The sequence below is a fragment of the Xyrauchen texanus genome, chromosome 13 (genome assembly GCF_025860055.1).
Source record: "Xyrauchen texanus isolate HMW12.3.18 chromosome 13, RBS_HiC_50CHRs, whole genome shotgun sequence".
NCBI classification, from domain to species: Eukaryota; Metazoa; Chordata; class Actinopteri; order Cypriniformes; family Catostomidae; genus Xyrauchen; species Xyrauchen texanus.
Genome location: NC_068288.1, coordinates 11,342,812 through 11,359,836, shown reverse-complemented (window position 1 = coordinate 11,359,836; position 17,025 = coordinate 11,342,812). Strand labels below are relative to the sequence as shown.

The 17,025-nt window shown below is 39.6% G+C and overlaps 1 protein-coding gene across 1 annotated transcript in view; it reads right to left on the bottom strand.

The window, feature by feature from the left end:
• Positions 1 to 7,294: 7,294 nt before the first annotated feature.
• The window catches only part of LOC127654123 (tomoregulin-2-like), an 80,274-nt gene continuing 70,543 nt past the window's right edge, over positions 7,295 to 17,025 (bottom strand). Inside the window, exon 9 of the mRNA XM_052141134.1 lies at positions 7,295 to 7,936. Coding sequence (XP_051997094.1) covers positions 7,840 to 7,936 — 97 coding nt within the window. The 3' untranslated portion in view covers positions 7,295 to 7,839. The remainder of the gene's footprint in view (positions 7,937 to 17,025) is intronic.

Here is a 17,025-nt window from a genome sequence, read left to right as displayed (position 1 = left end):
GATTACCTGTGGCACAAGGCTGCTATGGCTGAATCAGAACATGCTGATAAAACACTTGCATTTGTGATATTGCTATAGTAATAATAATATTAATATTAAAACAACCATTTAATATTATAGAATAGTTATTATGAGTACTATTGCTACTTTTTGAATATTAAATTTTTATACAGTAGTTATGTTTTTCTGTCTTCAATTTCAAATCATCCATTCGAATAGAGATTTCATTTAAGCGGGACGTTTATTTTGACAGACATTTGAGTTCTTCCTGTTTTTGACGGGTTAGTTATATCAAGCTTCCCAGTAATGCTGGGATACTCCCGTCGCGACTCGAGCTGAAGCTGTTCATTTAAGTGTTAACAGCCATTTATGTGGCTTTTCCACTGCACGGTACAACTGGACTCAACTCGACTTTTCTCGCTTTTTGGGGTATCCACCTGGTACCTGGTACTTTTAATTCAGATTACTGATTGTCAGGGAGGATCGTCACTACCAGCGTCACTGGATTTCCGATATATGACATCAACCCGCTAGTTTTAAAGTTAGCAACAGCGATAACAGTATCATTTGTTCACGCCACTTTTGAAAAAAGTCACTCAGGAAGTGTCTCAGCTGTTGGCCGCACATGGCTACCACCGGACCAACCAACAGTGTAGGGAAAAGTTAAAAAACCCCATAAAAGTGGAAGTGGTTTGACCAAATGGATGCTATCTAAATCAGCGAGCAATGGGAGGGAGAGTGCCCTGGACTGGTGTTGATCCACGATGGAGGATGGTACGTTTTGTTATGTTAACTCTATACTCTGCTTGAAAGCTTCACTTTATTTAGTTGACCAGCTACTGGAAAGCTTCTAAAACAACCAGGCCAATTTAACCGTTACACTTGTGTAAAATCACCATGCAACAACTGCTTTATGCATCACAATGAGCTAGTAGCTAAAAGCTAGCGGTCGTGTTATTGTTTTGGTCAGTTTGTGTCGTGTTTAAGATTATGTCACGGCAGTAGAGGTGGCACAACTATGACGATCAGCCTAAATGAACTAAACTGCAGTGGAAATGCAAGCTCAGAAAAGTAAAGCGAGTAGAGTTGAGGCGAGTCGAACCGTAATGTGCAGTAGAAAAGTGCTATTATATCCTAAACACACTGCATGAAAATTAAGCACCAGTAGTGTGTGTTGCATTTGTGTGAGTGTGTGCGCATGCGTGTGTGCATGTGTATGTGAATCAGATGACAGAACAGAGAGGCACCTCTTGTTCATTCTGTACCATGCAGCACATGTGACTGTATAATATTGAAATGAATTACATCCTTCTGCTGTTTAATGAGCACACTTGGCAATATACAGAATTGTCATTGATTTCATATCTCATATCATTTTGATATTGACAGCATACTGTAATATGGTGCCAAAATTAGCAACAAGATGATATCGTACCGGTTTAATTTCAGCGTTCACGATACTGAACATCATCATATCAGTTTGCTCACGTTGCTAATGATGATCTGCACAAGTATCTGTCTCTTGTGTGCAATATCACAATTTGTTCAGGACAAGAAAAGGGTAATTTTCCCCTCATTGAAGGAGAGGATTCAAATTTAAAAGGAAGAACAGACATAATGCTCTTTTTGTCAGTTTTACATTTATTTTGTGTAAGGCAGCTTTTATTCATAATGTGGAACTTTTAACTTTAAAGGCACTTTAAATTTGAAATACACCAATGACTCTTATTTTGAAATGTTTGCGCTTCACTGCTTCCAGCAGCTCATTCAAACAAATAAGGGATATAAAACATGGACTCCTACGAAGATCTACAACGTATTACAATATAAACAATTCAAAGTAAACATTGTATATTTCTTTAACACTATATCATCATCATCATCAACAGATGATCATTAGTCATAAATTTCCAAGATGTCTTAACAATTGTGAACTGATCTGCAACAGCTGGAAACACACACAAGCCCCCACATATTAGAGAAAATACAACAGTGCTGTGTTTTCACTTTTAATGAGGCAGCACATGCATTATTTAATTAAATCGTATTCTTTTGAAGTTTGATAATCACATTAGGTCATATCACGATTCCAGTCTTTCCTCCCCCAAATTTACGACCTCTATAAATAAAAATTAAGACTTTTTATGAACTTAAATTTTGGAAAACTGAATTTAAGACATTTTAAGACTTTTAAGGATCTGTGGGAACCCTGTCGTTTAGTGCGTTCACATACAATGTCAAGCGAGTGTTTTATGCGGCGTGATTACATGCAAAGTCAATGTAAAGATGCCGGGCGGTGCGAATGCAGCAAATGATGCGACTCGAACATGCAAAAACGCTTAATTCGCACCAGTTTACATTTCAACTCGAGCAAGAAATTCGCATGACGCGTTGTTGCGAAAGCCTATCAGCGTTGAGATTATCCGGATGTCACTGACGTAACGACGTAGTAGCAGAAGAAATCTGGAAAAATGGATGAAAATGTTTTAAAAATTGTAGCGGTGTGTGGGCACCCAGAATTGTATGGCACAACGTCATACATGTACAGAGACCGGACGAAAAAATACATCACTTGGAGGAAATTGAGCGTGGAAGTTGGACTACCTGGTAAGTTCTAAAAATATGCGCGTCTACTTGATTCCAGCTATAGAGATCGCTAATGTGACGTCATCGTGACGTTTTACCAGTGGTGAACGTAATGCATTTCGGGAATCCGCGGCACAAACAGTAGGCGCCAGACTTGAGTGCATGGAGGGAAGAACGCAGTGTTCAAGATGCCGTCTACCTGCTGTGTTATAAACTGCAATATTCGTTCTCACGATAGAAGTGGCATAAAGCTTAAGAACGGAAAATCCTTTTATCGTTTTCCAGCGTGGAAAAATAATAGTACAAGCCACGTTTCAGAGGTGACAAAAAGGCGACGAATGGCATGGATAGGAGCGGTAAGGAGGCCCAAGATTACCTTCGATAACACTCCACCACACATGATGGTGTGTTCAAAGCATTTTCACAAAGGTAAGTTACAATTACTCTCTGTAAATGTTATGTTGTGGGCAAATAACCAGCGTGTTTTTTTTTTATTTAACCAGACCATTAGATTTGACGTTAGGCCAATGTTAACTGTTAACTAGCATGAAATGGCTAGAAAATGTTGTACATCTAGGCTACATAGCAATTTATTTGGTGACTGTTTGCAGGCAAACCTGCCTATGAAATGTTGGAGTGTGATCCTGACTGGGCCCCTTCTCTGTACCTCGGCCATACTGAGGTCAAAGCTACGAACACAGACCGGTTCAAGCGGTTTAGGAGAAGAGCGACAAGGTCACAACAACAGCATCGCCAGGCACTGACTACACTGGTCCTGAGGCTGAGTTGGATAATGCAGCACCTTTATACCCAGGTAAATAGTAAAATAATACAATATATGTTGCCCCCTGTGTATATCTAATCTGGATTACTTTGGATTAAAGGTTGTGATATGACACAATTTATTTTTATTGTTACTGTCAGACAACACTACACCTGCAACTGAGATGGAAGGTCCCGTGAATCCACCCCCATCGCCGGGCACTGATATTAAAGAAAGTGTTGCCCTTGTGGGTGCTACACTGAAAATACCGGCCTTCACCAGGGGCCACAGACCAGGAAGTTAGCTCATGTCAGGATCCACGTGGAGCGCAGTGATCGGGTGTATGCGCTCTAAGTTTAACATATTAAATGACACAATACGTCTGGGATTTGGGGTGCCTTGAGAGGTGGAGGATAAGACTTAGCTGGATATAATTTTGGTTTGGGAGTGCTGTGCTTTGACCAATATGTGTCCAAGTATTGTTGTGAAGCCGTCGTGTTAGAATTATACACCATGCTCACATCTAATATGGAAATATGTTTTTTTTTTTTTCAAAAGATTTTGTAATGTGACTTCTCACATGTAATGATTTTTAGCCATCTCTGTACATAAAATACACAAAGACTGAATGAAATTCTGCCTCCTTTGTCTGTATTAAGGAAAAATTGTGCAAAATCAGTGTTATTTGGTTGCAAACACAATTACATAACTTAAATAGTAGTAACAACCAACTTAATTTCAGTTTCTTTACATATGTAACATGTAAATAAATTTAGATGAATACATTTACATTATAAATAGACCATAGAAAAGATAACTGGAAATGTATGAGGTAGGTTGTGGGTGATAAGTCACAGACATGTGCATGTATGCACTAACACTTAATATCATGTAGTCGTGTGTATATCTATACACGACTACATGATATTAAGTGTTAGTGCATACATGCACATGTCTGTGGGTATATATATGGGTGCTGGAAGTTGGGCAACAGGTTGATGTCCCCTGACCAGTCACTATGCTCGTAAGGATCCAGTCCTTTGATTCCCTTTATTTTCTCGTCATACCTCGTCTTTGCATTAGGATTTAGTTTTAGGCGGTATGGTCCGACAATGTTTTCTTTAGACCGCTGCATTTTGTAGGATTGTATTCTGTTTTTCACGCTAATTTTTTATTATTTTCATGCCAGAACAGTCTGCCATGCGATGCCAGCCCATGTAAATGGGCCAAACATACCCATAATCCTTTGCGTTCTGATGACGTTGCCGCCCATTTGGTCACATGTCTTAGCAATCTCTATTGGTTGTACTTTACTATGAACCGAGTCGTAGAAGCCCCTCCTCCTGTCCTTTTCCGGAAGAGAAGGGGGAATATTTGGAGGTTCGCGGTACTCGCGGGAACGCGTGATTAAGCACAAATTTATAATCCAACGGTCAAACTCACGTTAACAATGCGAGGCGAAAATGTTCTTCACGTTGTATGTGAACGCACCATTAGATCTCATACTGTAGACCAGTGGTTCTCAACCAGTTGAACTCATAGACATATTCTCTTTCATGCATTTTTTGTAGTTTTATATATTTCAGCTCCCTAACACACACACACACACACACACACACAACTTGTTGGCGGTGATTGTATTGGACAGCTCAGAGGCATAGGAGAGAGCAGGACAGAGGTCGTGACAGCCTCCCTGCTGTCGGATCTTGTGGCAGCATTGATTGCTGGGTAATGGGTGCGACTCGCAGCCATCGACCGGCTGCTGGCCCTCATCCGCCTACAACTCCCTCTGGGCAGAGAGATGCAGACAGACAGACTTCCTTTCCTGAGCATGTCAGATTGTGCTACGAGAAAATAAGGTGACGAGAAAGGATGTACTTGGTTCTAAAGCTAATCAACAAAGTACAGGGTGTTTCTTAATCTGTGATAGTATTGACATTTTGGACAATTGAAAAGACCTTCAAACTTTGTTGCAGGAAAGTTTAGGACATTTGAGTACAAAAAAGAGAATTCAATATAAATGTGGCCCAAAAATTACCTGGACACTTAAGCCACACTTAATAATGTATGAGTGTCTTTGCATTATATAACAAAATATCAAACCAAGTGGCATTTTAAAAAATGATTATTGAGTTTTGCCTTCATTAGATAAGGGAAGAGGAGAACTGACAGGAAAGTGGAGGAAGAGAGAGCGTTAATGGAATATGTCCCAGACTGATTTCTGTGATTACTCTCCTAGGACACCTGTGTGAACTTGAGGGAACTGACTTAATACGTCCACTAAAATCACCTTGTTAAATGATGGTCCTCATTTGTCTGCAGATGCCACTTGGTTTAATATTTTGTTGTGTAACGCAAATAAACATATATATAAGCAGAGGTGTATAGTAACTAAGTACAAATACTTCGTTACTGTACTTAAGTACAGTTTTGTAATTTTTGTACTTTTTTGAGTTTAAATATTTCTTTGGACATTTACTTTCACTTTACTACATATTGAAGAGAAAAATTTTACTTTTACTCCAATACATTTCTCCAGACCCTTTCGTTACTTTTGTGACTGAACATCTCAAAACAAAAAATAACAGCAGTATGTGCAAAAATGCACGCAGATCGGCGATAGTGATGTGTGATTTGTTGAAAGAATCATTTGAGTCAAATCTTTTAAATTTGATTCCTTTGAACTGAACAAAAAGATTCAAAAAGCGGTGTGAATATTTTGTTTTGAGAATCATGAATCTGAATCAAAATCACAAGCGAAGTGTGCACCAGATTACGTTTTCCGTCGTCTGTCTCCACTGGGGAAGACAAGAAACGGCTCATGAAAAAGAAAATATCTTTTTCCTGACTAGTTAAATTTTAAAGTTTAGGCTTAAACATTATGAAAGCTGTGAAATAATGAAGTTATGTGCGATCAGTCTCCCACCCATATAAAAGTCAATCAAATGCGTTTACATTTTATATTTAAACAAGATGTGTATGAATACCAGCACTCATTAAAATGTCCAACAATATTTATTTTTATATGTGAATGTTCTTTGCAAAGCAAAACTAGTTTTCTGGTGGTTGCTAAAGTGTTATATTTGTTTGTATCACATTTATGCTACAGTATGTGGTAACAAGGGTTTTCTGGATTGTTGCACAGTTATCACGGTGATCTCTGCTGTGTGTTTTGGCGCATTGCTACAGTATGTGGTTGCCAGGATGTTCTGTTTGGTTGCTGGGTGGTTGCTTATTGGCCCCATAATCCCATAAATATGATCATTCTGATTTTACTTGATTGCGCCATTAAAAATCTCAAAATTTTTTCACCCTCATTCGATACAAGATGTGTATGACTTACATTTTTTTCTTCTGCAGAACACGAACAAAAAAAGATTCTCAGAAGAATATCGCTGTTCTGTAGGTCAATTCAATGTAAGTGAATAGAGGCCAGACCTGAATCCATAAGACTTCAGTGGTTTCATCATTTTTGTAGCTTGAAATGTCTGGCCACCATTCACTTGCATTGAACTGACCTATAGAGCTGAAATATTCAAAATCTTTGTTTCCGTTCTGCAGATGAAAGAAAGTCATACACATTTGGGATGGCATGAGGGCAAGTAAATTATGAGCACCAATGAACTAATTTATGCAATTTACCTGTACTTTTGATACTTAAGTAAATTTAATATGAGTTACAACTTTTACTTAAGTTGTTTTCTCATGAGCTACTATAACTTTTACTTGAGTCAATTTCCACGACGGTAACATTACTTTTACTCAAGTATGACAAATGGATAATATATACAACACTGTATTTAAGTGTCCAAAAGTATCCAAATACTTTTTGGGCCACTAAAATGAAACATTTGAGAAATTTTGAAAATAAAATATACAACATACTGAGTAATATACAACGACACATTAGATCACATGATATAAATTATTTATTTACATTACAGCGAATAAAAACAACGAAAAACACCATCACAAGAAAGTTAACCTATTGGAAATATATTTAATACATAAACAAAAAGAGCCTTGGAGGACACTTTTCTTCAATGGTGTCATTGACAACAAATACAAGGCAACATGTGGCACACCTCTCCAGTTTAAATGTCCGTCCATCCATCCATCCATCCGTCCATCGACAAGCGCTCCTCTTATCCAGATTGTTGCAGCCCCAGGGATAGGGTGTTTCTGATATCCCCTTGCTGTGGCTGTATGTTCTGACACCTCAACAAAGGTGACTGACTCTTATCTTTCCCAATAAGCCTTATTCAAGCCTGCAGGCCAGTGGCAAATCTGAAGTAGGCCTGTCCTGTGAGGTCTGTCCCATTTATGCCCAATGGAAAACATGGGGCGATAACGTTTGCACACGGCTTGGAGTCCTACTTCAGTTCTTATACACCCAGCATCACTTGTCTGGAGGGGTGTGTGTTCCCCAAATCCCTGGGGCCATTCTCTGCTTTCTTTAGCACATGTCACTCTGAAGGTTTCAGGGTTCATCAGATGAGTCTGGTTGAGGCCCGCAGGGTGTTTTCCGTGTTGAAGTTTGGAACGTTTTGTTTTTGCCGTGCTATCCGATTCCCACGTGGACACCTTCTGTAAACAGAGACGACTGAAGTTTATATTCATTGTAATCTCAAATTATATTGCTTATGCAAAGCCCATTTTCCAAAGTTCCACAGAAGAAAATAATAAATGCAGGAGTATATGAATGTCTAAAATACACAGAAAGAGGGAGATAGAGAGACAGACAGACAGCTGTAGATCAGATATCGACAGACAGGTACTTGCTATGGTTTAAATTGTCTCATTACAGCTTCTCTCTCTTCCACAGAGTTCGACGGGGGAAACCTTCAGCCACAGGGAATCTTTATTATATTTTTCTCGTTGCTTTATTAAATGTCATATTTTGCATAGGGCAGAGTGCGCCCCTGGCTCTTAAATAGGCTCCGAGGCAACAGGGTACGCGGGGGACACTGATTCCTGAACAGACTAAATGCAGTCTCTGTTTTAATTAGTTCCATCCTCTCACTTTCAAACGTACAATTTTACACAGTGAAGAGAACCTTTAACTTACTGGCTGCACTGGATATGGAAACCAATCACTTACCGACATCTAGAGCATCACATTTATTAAGTGCAATTACAAATGTATCTGCGGATGCTCTGGCTTGACATAAAAAAAAAAAACATTGTTGCGCCAATGCTCATTGTTGTGCCACGATGCTCAAGTGTTGTGTGTTTTCAGCAGGGTATTTCTATTGAATGCAATTGCAAAGATTTTCTGAGTGACCCTTAGCGCATTGCTACACCATATGGCCAAAACTGTGAGGACAACTCCTTTTATTTAATGTGTTTGGACACACTATTAATTCCAGTGAAGACAAATCAAAATGCTACTTTGTCCAATGGCATTCCAGGGTATTGTTTTCAACTTTGTGGCTACAGTTTTGGGAGAGCCCTATAGTAATAGCATTTCTTTCTTACACAAGCCACATGACTTGAGTTATACTATACGGCCACTATATGGCTTTAAGAACAATACATTTAAAAAATATTGGCATTAAAAAGGAGTAGGTTCTCCCTTACAGCTTCTGCTCTCCTGGGAAGGCTTTCCACTTAATATTTTTGAACATCTGCTTGGATTTGCTCTCATTTAGACACAAGAGCATCAGTGAGGTCATACCTGGTTAGCGTTCCATTTAATTCCAAAGGTGTTCAGTGGGGTTCAGGGCTGGGCATTCTGCAAGGTAGTGAAGTTCTTCCTTACCAGACTCAATAAACTATATCTTTATGGGCCTTGCTTTGTACACAGGGGCATTGTCAGAAAATAAAAGGACCAATCCCCAAACGTATGCCATAACGTTCTGTGTATAATCTGTAGTAAGTAGTAACCCCAACTGTGTAATGTAATCTCTGAAATTCTAATGACAAAAATTATCCCCCAAAAAGTGAGACATTAAATCAGAGCAAAACAGTTTTGCTGAATTGCGGTGTCTGTTTGGGAAATCTTTTCATTGTCTTTTAATCAATAAACACTCTCCTTTAGCACCCTACAGGGCAACTCTTGGAAAAATTTATTAAATGTACTGCCGTCATAGGCCATTTGTGCTGATTGTACGAAAGTGAGGTGGCAATTTCCCCCTGGGGAGGAAACACTGAGGGCAACCGGGCTATTATGATGTCATGGTCCATTCCACTGCCCCGCGCATCCCTGGGAGCCTCGTTATGGGACAAAGCAACAATCAAAACACAACCATAACACGTTAGGGGCTGTAGTAAGGCTGCTTACACTTGGAAGTGGGGGTGTGAAGAGAGATTAAAAGTGTATTGCAGTGAAATAATTTATGGAACCTTGTTCATCAAATCAAGTGACCAGATTGCAAGGCTGCATTGTCTTTTACAAATGTTGGTGATTTTTCAAGTTCTTGTGATATCATATTTTACAAAAAATGATGATAACTTGATTGCTTTACGTTGCTTTGAAGAAAGCTTTGCATCATTTAAACTTTTCAAATCAATAATTAATAAACCACAACCATTTTTGCCGAATTCGAGTTTAGTTCTTTAGATCTTTATTAACTTCTATCATAACCAAAAGTCATTACTGAGGTAAGTTTTTGATTTTTTTTTTAAAAATAAAATAATGGATATAAATAGAGCATGAAGGAGGTCATAGTTGCTAAGATGTTCTGAGTGGTTACTAGGCTGCTTACCAGCCCAAAGTAAAAAGAGCCCACTCACAAGTGGCCAGAGTGAGCATGGGAAAATTTACAACCCATTCTATCAAAGTGACGGATAATTATTATTTGTAACGCAACCTACTCAGGCACAGCAGAGGAAATGGGGGAGGATCGCTAGTGTTGGCTGTAAACTTTTAAAAAGGTCAAAGAGTGCAAATGATCGCTCATCAGAGACTGATTTTCCTTTCTCCCTCATGTTTTTTTATCTCATTCTCTTTTCTGCCAAAGACGTTATCTCCAAACCACTACTCTCACTCCCTCCCTGCATCTCTCTCACTCTGCACGCAATGTGACTTCAGAGAATCAGTACATTCCCATAATCACTACAGCCTTGCAGGAGTGTGTTTGATTAGTTATGTGTTTCAGTCTGAGCATCTTTGATTAGCTTGACAGAAAGACAGGAAGAAAGAGAAACAGATGGACAGAAGCTAGAGTGAGACAGAAGAGAGAGAGACAGGAGTTGAGAAAATTAAAGAGAAAGTAAGCGGAGACCAATAAGAAAGAGATGTTCCTATGACACTCCTGCAGTCAGTGTTGCTATAGAAACAGTTTGCGGGCTGTAAGGTGAAGGAGGGCACTGCAGATTGACATTCTTTCATGGTGCATTCCCAAACCCCCAAAAGACCCTGATACCAACAGTATGTTTGTGCATGACTGTACTCTTACTGTATGTGTGTGTAAGAACACATTTAAAGCTGTAAGGCAGGGATTTCAACTTTTTTTTGCCAGCTGAACCTCCATTACCACTAAATTTGTGTTTCCCAATCCTTGTCCTGAGTACCACCAACACAACATATTTTGGTGTGTCTCTCAAATCTAACTCACTTAATTCAGCTCATCTTCATCAACTTTATCAACTTGTCAGTAGAGGCTCCATAACCTGAATTGGGTGTGTAAAATAAGAGAGCAGTCCATAATGTGCAGTGTTGGTGGTACTCAAGGACGAGGACTGGACAACACTGACCTAAATGACTGAAATTGAGATTTTAAGTAGTTCTAACCTTTCAATCAATCTTAATCTAATCAATGAAATTACTAATGTAAATAACATTTTTGTTGATTTAGGATATTTAAATTTTGTCAATGCAATCAAGAAGACACAAAAAATAAAGCATCACAATGATAATTGATTTTTAATTAAAACAGTTGTTTATAACACTGTTGACAAAATCTGACAAGAAAAATTTCTCCCTATTTTGCGGTAGCACAAAAGTCTTTCACTATTCAGTAGAAATCGCAATCTCCTCCGCCATTTTAAACTGTGTGTCCTCTCCAATGTGGAAAGTCCGATAAGACGTAAGCATCTTGAGTTGTGAAATTAATCAGTCTGTTGTGTCTCTCAGCTGTGATGGGCCGTAATGCTGAAGTTGTTCGTTTAAAGCCGTTTAAAGCTATTTCCTAGCTTTAGTAGTGTCGTAGTAATACAAGCAATCATGTAGAGCTGTTTTATATAAACACTGGCTGATTTCACAACTCAAGATGCTTACGTCTTATCGGACTTTCCACATTGGAGAGGACACACAGTTTAAAATGGCGGAGGAGATTGCGGGCAATCAGAGAGGCAATCAGAGAGGCAAAGCACGCACACGCCCAGAGAATCCACAGTCACTTCCAGGACAGCTGTGACACGCGGCGCATGTGGCAGGGCATCCAGGCCATCACCAACTACAGGACAACATCAGTTGCCTGTGACAAAGATGCCTCCCTTCCAGATGCGCTGAACGACTTCTACGCTCAGTTTGAAGTGCAGAACGACGTGGTGGCGAGGAAGACCACCCCTCCTCCCAACGACCAGGTGCTCTGTCTTACCACGGCAGATGTGAGGAAAACTCTACGTAGAGTCAACCCACGGAAGGCTGCTGGACCAGAAAACATTCCTGGCAGAGTGCTCAGAGGATGTGCAGACCAGCTAGCAGATGTTCTTACCGACATCTTCAACATCTCTCTGAGCAGCGCCGTCGTTCCAACGTGCTTCAAGGCCACCACCATCATCCCCATGCCAAAGAAGTCTTCAGTGTCCTGCCTCAACGACTAACGTCCCGTCGCACTTACACCCATCATCATGAAGTGCTTCGAGAGGCTCGTCATGAGGCACATTAAGACCCAGCTGCCCCCCTCACTAGACCCACTACAGTTTGCGTATCGTCCAAACCGTTCAACGGACGATGCGATCGCCACAACCCTCCATCTGGCCCTCACCCACCTAGACAATAAGGACTCATACGTTCGAATGCTGTTCATAGATTTCAGCTCAGCATTCAACACAATCATGTTGAACCTGCTGGGCCTGGACACCTCCCTCTGCAACTGGATCCTGGACTTCCTGACTGGGAGACCTCAGTCAGTCCGGATTGGGAACAGCATCTCCACCACCACCACACTGAGCACTGGGGCCCCCCAGGGCTGTGTGCTCAGTCCACTGCTGTTCACTCTACTGACTCACGACAGTGCAGCAATGCACAGCTCGAACCACATCGTCAAGTTCGCCGATGACACAACCGTGGTGGGTCTCATCAGCAAGAACGACGAGTCAGCATACAGAGAGGAGGTGCAGCGGCTGACGAACTGGTGTAGAGCCAACAACCTGTCCCTGAATGTTGACAAAACAAAAGAGATGGTTGTTGACTTTAGGAGAGCACAAGGTGAACACACTCCGCTGAACATCAACGGCTCCTCTGTGGAGATCGTCAAGAGCACCAAATTCCTTGGTGTTCACCTGGCGGAGAACCTCACCTGGTCCCTCAACACCAGCTCTATCACCAAGAAAGCCCAGCAGCGTCTCTACTTTCTTCGAAGGCTGAGGAAAGCACATCTCCCACCCCCATCCTCACTACATTCTATAGAGGGACTATTGAGAGCATCCTGAGCAGCTGCATCACTGCCTGGTTTGGGACTTGCACCATTTCGTACCGCAAAGCCTTGCAGAGTATAGTGAGGACAGCTGAGAAGATCATTGGGGTCTCTCTTCCCTCCATCAAAGACATTTACAAAAAACACTGTATCCGCAAAGCAACCAGCATTGTGGACGACCCCACACACCCCTCACACAAACTCTTTACCCTCCTGCCGTCTGGCAAGAGGTACCGAAGCATTCGGGCCCTCACGGCCAGACTGTGTAACAGCTTCTTCCCCCAAGCCATCAGACTCCTCAATACTCAGAGACTGGTTTGACACACACACACACACACACACACACACACACACACACACACACACACACACACACACGTGTCCTGAGTTGCACTTTAATTACTGTCACTTTATAACTGTCTGCTACCTCAATAACTGCTATGTGCATAGAACACTATCTCATAGTATGTTATGTTTACGTTTTTAGAAACTGTCATCTTTTTGCACTACTGAGTACTGGTCGGCGCTGCACTGTGTCTATTGTCCTGTTCATTGTCAGTAATTTGTTGTACTGTCCCATACTTTGCACATGTTTGCACGTGCACTTTATATAGGTATATATAGGTATTTTATATAGGTATTTTATTTCGTTGTGTTGTCTCATGTGGTCCTGTGTTGGTCCTTTGTTGTTTTTATGTAGCACCATGGTCCTGGAGGAACGTCGTCTCATTTTGCTGTGTACTGTACTAACTGTATATGGTTGAAACGACAATAAAAACCACTTGACTTGACTTGACTTGATGCAGATTCACTTCATCAACTGGCTCATATTACACACAAAAATTATCTTTTGCCCACACCTGCTGGCTAGCATATGTAATGTAAAAACAAAAATACATGTAAAAAGAGACACAGTAGCTCGTAACACATCTACACTGCTCTTACAATTTAGTTTAGAACAGCACGAACACAAGTGGAGTGATACACACAGTGAAGCGTCCGAGGGCTGATGTTGTGAGGCTATCAGTGCGCATGGAACTTCTCTCATCCAATCAGATTCGAGGACCGGTACTAACTTGTATATTCAGCTATATCCACAACATAAACTTAATATTATGACTTGTAATGAAGCAAATGCACAGGTGAACTTGAACAAAGTAAATAGTTTCTTACTAACATGCTAATCTGTGTGTAACTTCCTATGTGAGTATGCGGTTTCCGTAAAAATACTATACTTCCAAAATATCTTAAACCGTTTAAAAAGGAATTGTCTCTAAAGCATGAACAATGAACACTGTAACTTAAAAAGTAGCTAATATTTAAGAATACTCATTATATGCCAAAAAAGAGTTTTTAACTGTTGTATATTTTCATAAAAAAAATAATATTTCATATTTTCATATTGTCCATGTTCATACAACTTTTATACGTTTGATACATGTTTATATATATTAAATCTATGAATGTTATAGTTTTGGTGTATTACAGTTTATATATGTAATATGTAATAAGTATGTAATTTTTGTTCAAATAATGTTCCCATATCTTATCACACTTCCACATGTTCAAACTGCAAATAAACACCTTAAATAGCTTATTTTTTACATAGTCTAATTTTTTTCATACATGACACAGATCTGTTAATTGGATGGTCATAAGAATAGCCTAAAGCGCTTTGAATCTGACATATTCAAAACCGATCTGGACCACTTTTTATATGGAAATGACTGGGATACGTATCAGATTTTTAAAAATGTTTTTTTATGTGCCCTCAGTGTGAACATCCAGGTCAGAATTAATGTGATTTTTACATCAATCTAACTCAAAATTCAGCATTTGTGCACTTGATTTCCAGCATATACAGACGTGTTATGGTTTAAAACTTTTAATTTTGAGTCATATTCTTTTTTGTTAATGCATTAATTTCTTTTTATTTAAAGAAGTAAAATAAAAGGAAAGGCTCAACAGTTGGGTTTAACAATTCCTTTGGACTACATGTAAAAAAGCGTATGGAAAGGTGCAGAGATAGATTTAGGTAAGTGCTTTACTCGTGTAGAAAAAACACTTTCTATATTTCTCAAACTACATCAAAATGTGAATTCAAGCAAGTATGAAATAATTGTAGACAACAACTCTTCTTACCTTACATATATGCTGGGCTGTTTTTCCTGCTGTCCTTTTATTTTTTATTTTTCATTTTATTTTGTGTTTTGCTCTTAAGTAATATTACTTAAGCAATTTCACACGAGCAAGAGTGCGATATGGCCCTACATCAGCAATCCTGTGATTCGGCCGCGGGCACGAGGCTGCAAGCCAAGTGCCATAGTGATATGATTGCGAGTGTGATATTGCTTATAAACAACAGTTTAATGAACATGTAAATGTAAAAAAAAAATTGGAAAAACTGAGTACGGTCATAAAAAAACGCATTTGTGCATGGAAATACTTTATTACGTGGCGGATCAGACTCTGCCGTTGCTGGCTCAAACCAAATGATGCGTCCAAGCATTCATTAGTCATTGAAAAATGCCATTTCAGAAATAATATCATGGCTTGTGCTGTTTCTACCAAGTTATTGGATAAACAATGATGTGTGTGTGTGTGAGTGAGAGAGAGGGAGAGAGAGATGAATGTGTGAAATCACCTGTTGCCACTCCCAAGCAGAGATGCTGTCAGTTTTCTGAAGATCAGCTTTTTCAGTGGAAAAATAGCGTCCAAGCGGGGGTTTTTCTCCCTAATTCACGGTAGCCAGTGCGCAAGAGTCGATCACTATAGAAACCTCAATGTCCTCAGCCATTTTAAACAGCACCCATTGTGTAATTAATCGCTCAGCTGGGATGAGCTGTAATGCTGAAGTTGTTAGTTTAAAGCCATTTAAAGCAATTTCCTAGCTTAAGTAATGTAGTTGTAATACAAGCAATCACAACGAGCTGTTTTATGTAAACACTGGCTGATGCAGATTCACTTCACATCACCTAATTGGCTCATATTACACACAAAAATTATCTTTTGCCACCACCTGCTGGCTAACATATGTAATGTCAAAAAAGACAAACCATAGCTCTTAACAGATCTGCACTGCTCTTACACTTTAGTTTAGGTCCTAGTTTAGGATGACGAACACAAACGGAGTGAAACACACACAGTGAAGCGTCGGAGTGGTGATGGTGTCAGACTATCAGTGCTCAAGGAAAGTCTCTCGTCCAATCAGATTCGAGTACCGGAACTAACTGTTGTATATACTCTGATAATTTAACTGCACCATACGAAAGCAAATTACTTTATTTAAAAATACTTTATCTGCTTAAAAAACCCCAGCTAATTTAATTTTTAAATGCAATTTAATAGATTGTACATATTATAATATTGAACATGCCAGAGTTTGATACACATGCTCAGGGAGTGTTATACGCATTCAGGTCAGTTAATGAGCGTTGGCTGTTCAGACCAGTATCCTATCTGAAATGTCATTATAAAACCTAAAAAAAAAAAAGAATATTATTTGAGCAGAAAATCAGATTTGGGTCACATTCAGCTGCGGTATGAACGTAGCCTTGGAGACCCCTATTTAGACCTGGTATTAAGATGCTTTTTTGGTGATCCGATCACATGTGGTCAGCGCTAAATTCAGGTCTAAACGGGGTCTAAAACATTTTGTGATCAGATCTCAAAACCACAGACGAATGTGGTCAAAAAAGCATGCGAAATGTGCACTTGCTGCTTTAAACCACTACATGGTGCTACAGCCATACTGTTTGTAGTTGGGAGCTGAACGTGTCAAAGCTCATTCTCACGCGAAGCAAATATTCCATGACATTGTTGCTTTTAAAGAAGGTGACAGAAAAGGAAGTGATTGTGAATGTCCTGGTTCATGCAGTGTTAAGGAGCTTATGTATTTGCAGTTTAATAAATGTGTTGTTTGCAATAATAAATGATTATTTGCAATAAGTGTAAACAGCTCTGCCCACCCCGCCGAGCTTATTATGCATATACAGTATGTGAAATTCTTACAACTTTAAATGCTACCATTAATTCATTGCGTTGTTATCCAATTACAAATCAAATGTTTATAATAATATTATCAACAATGTT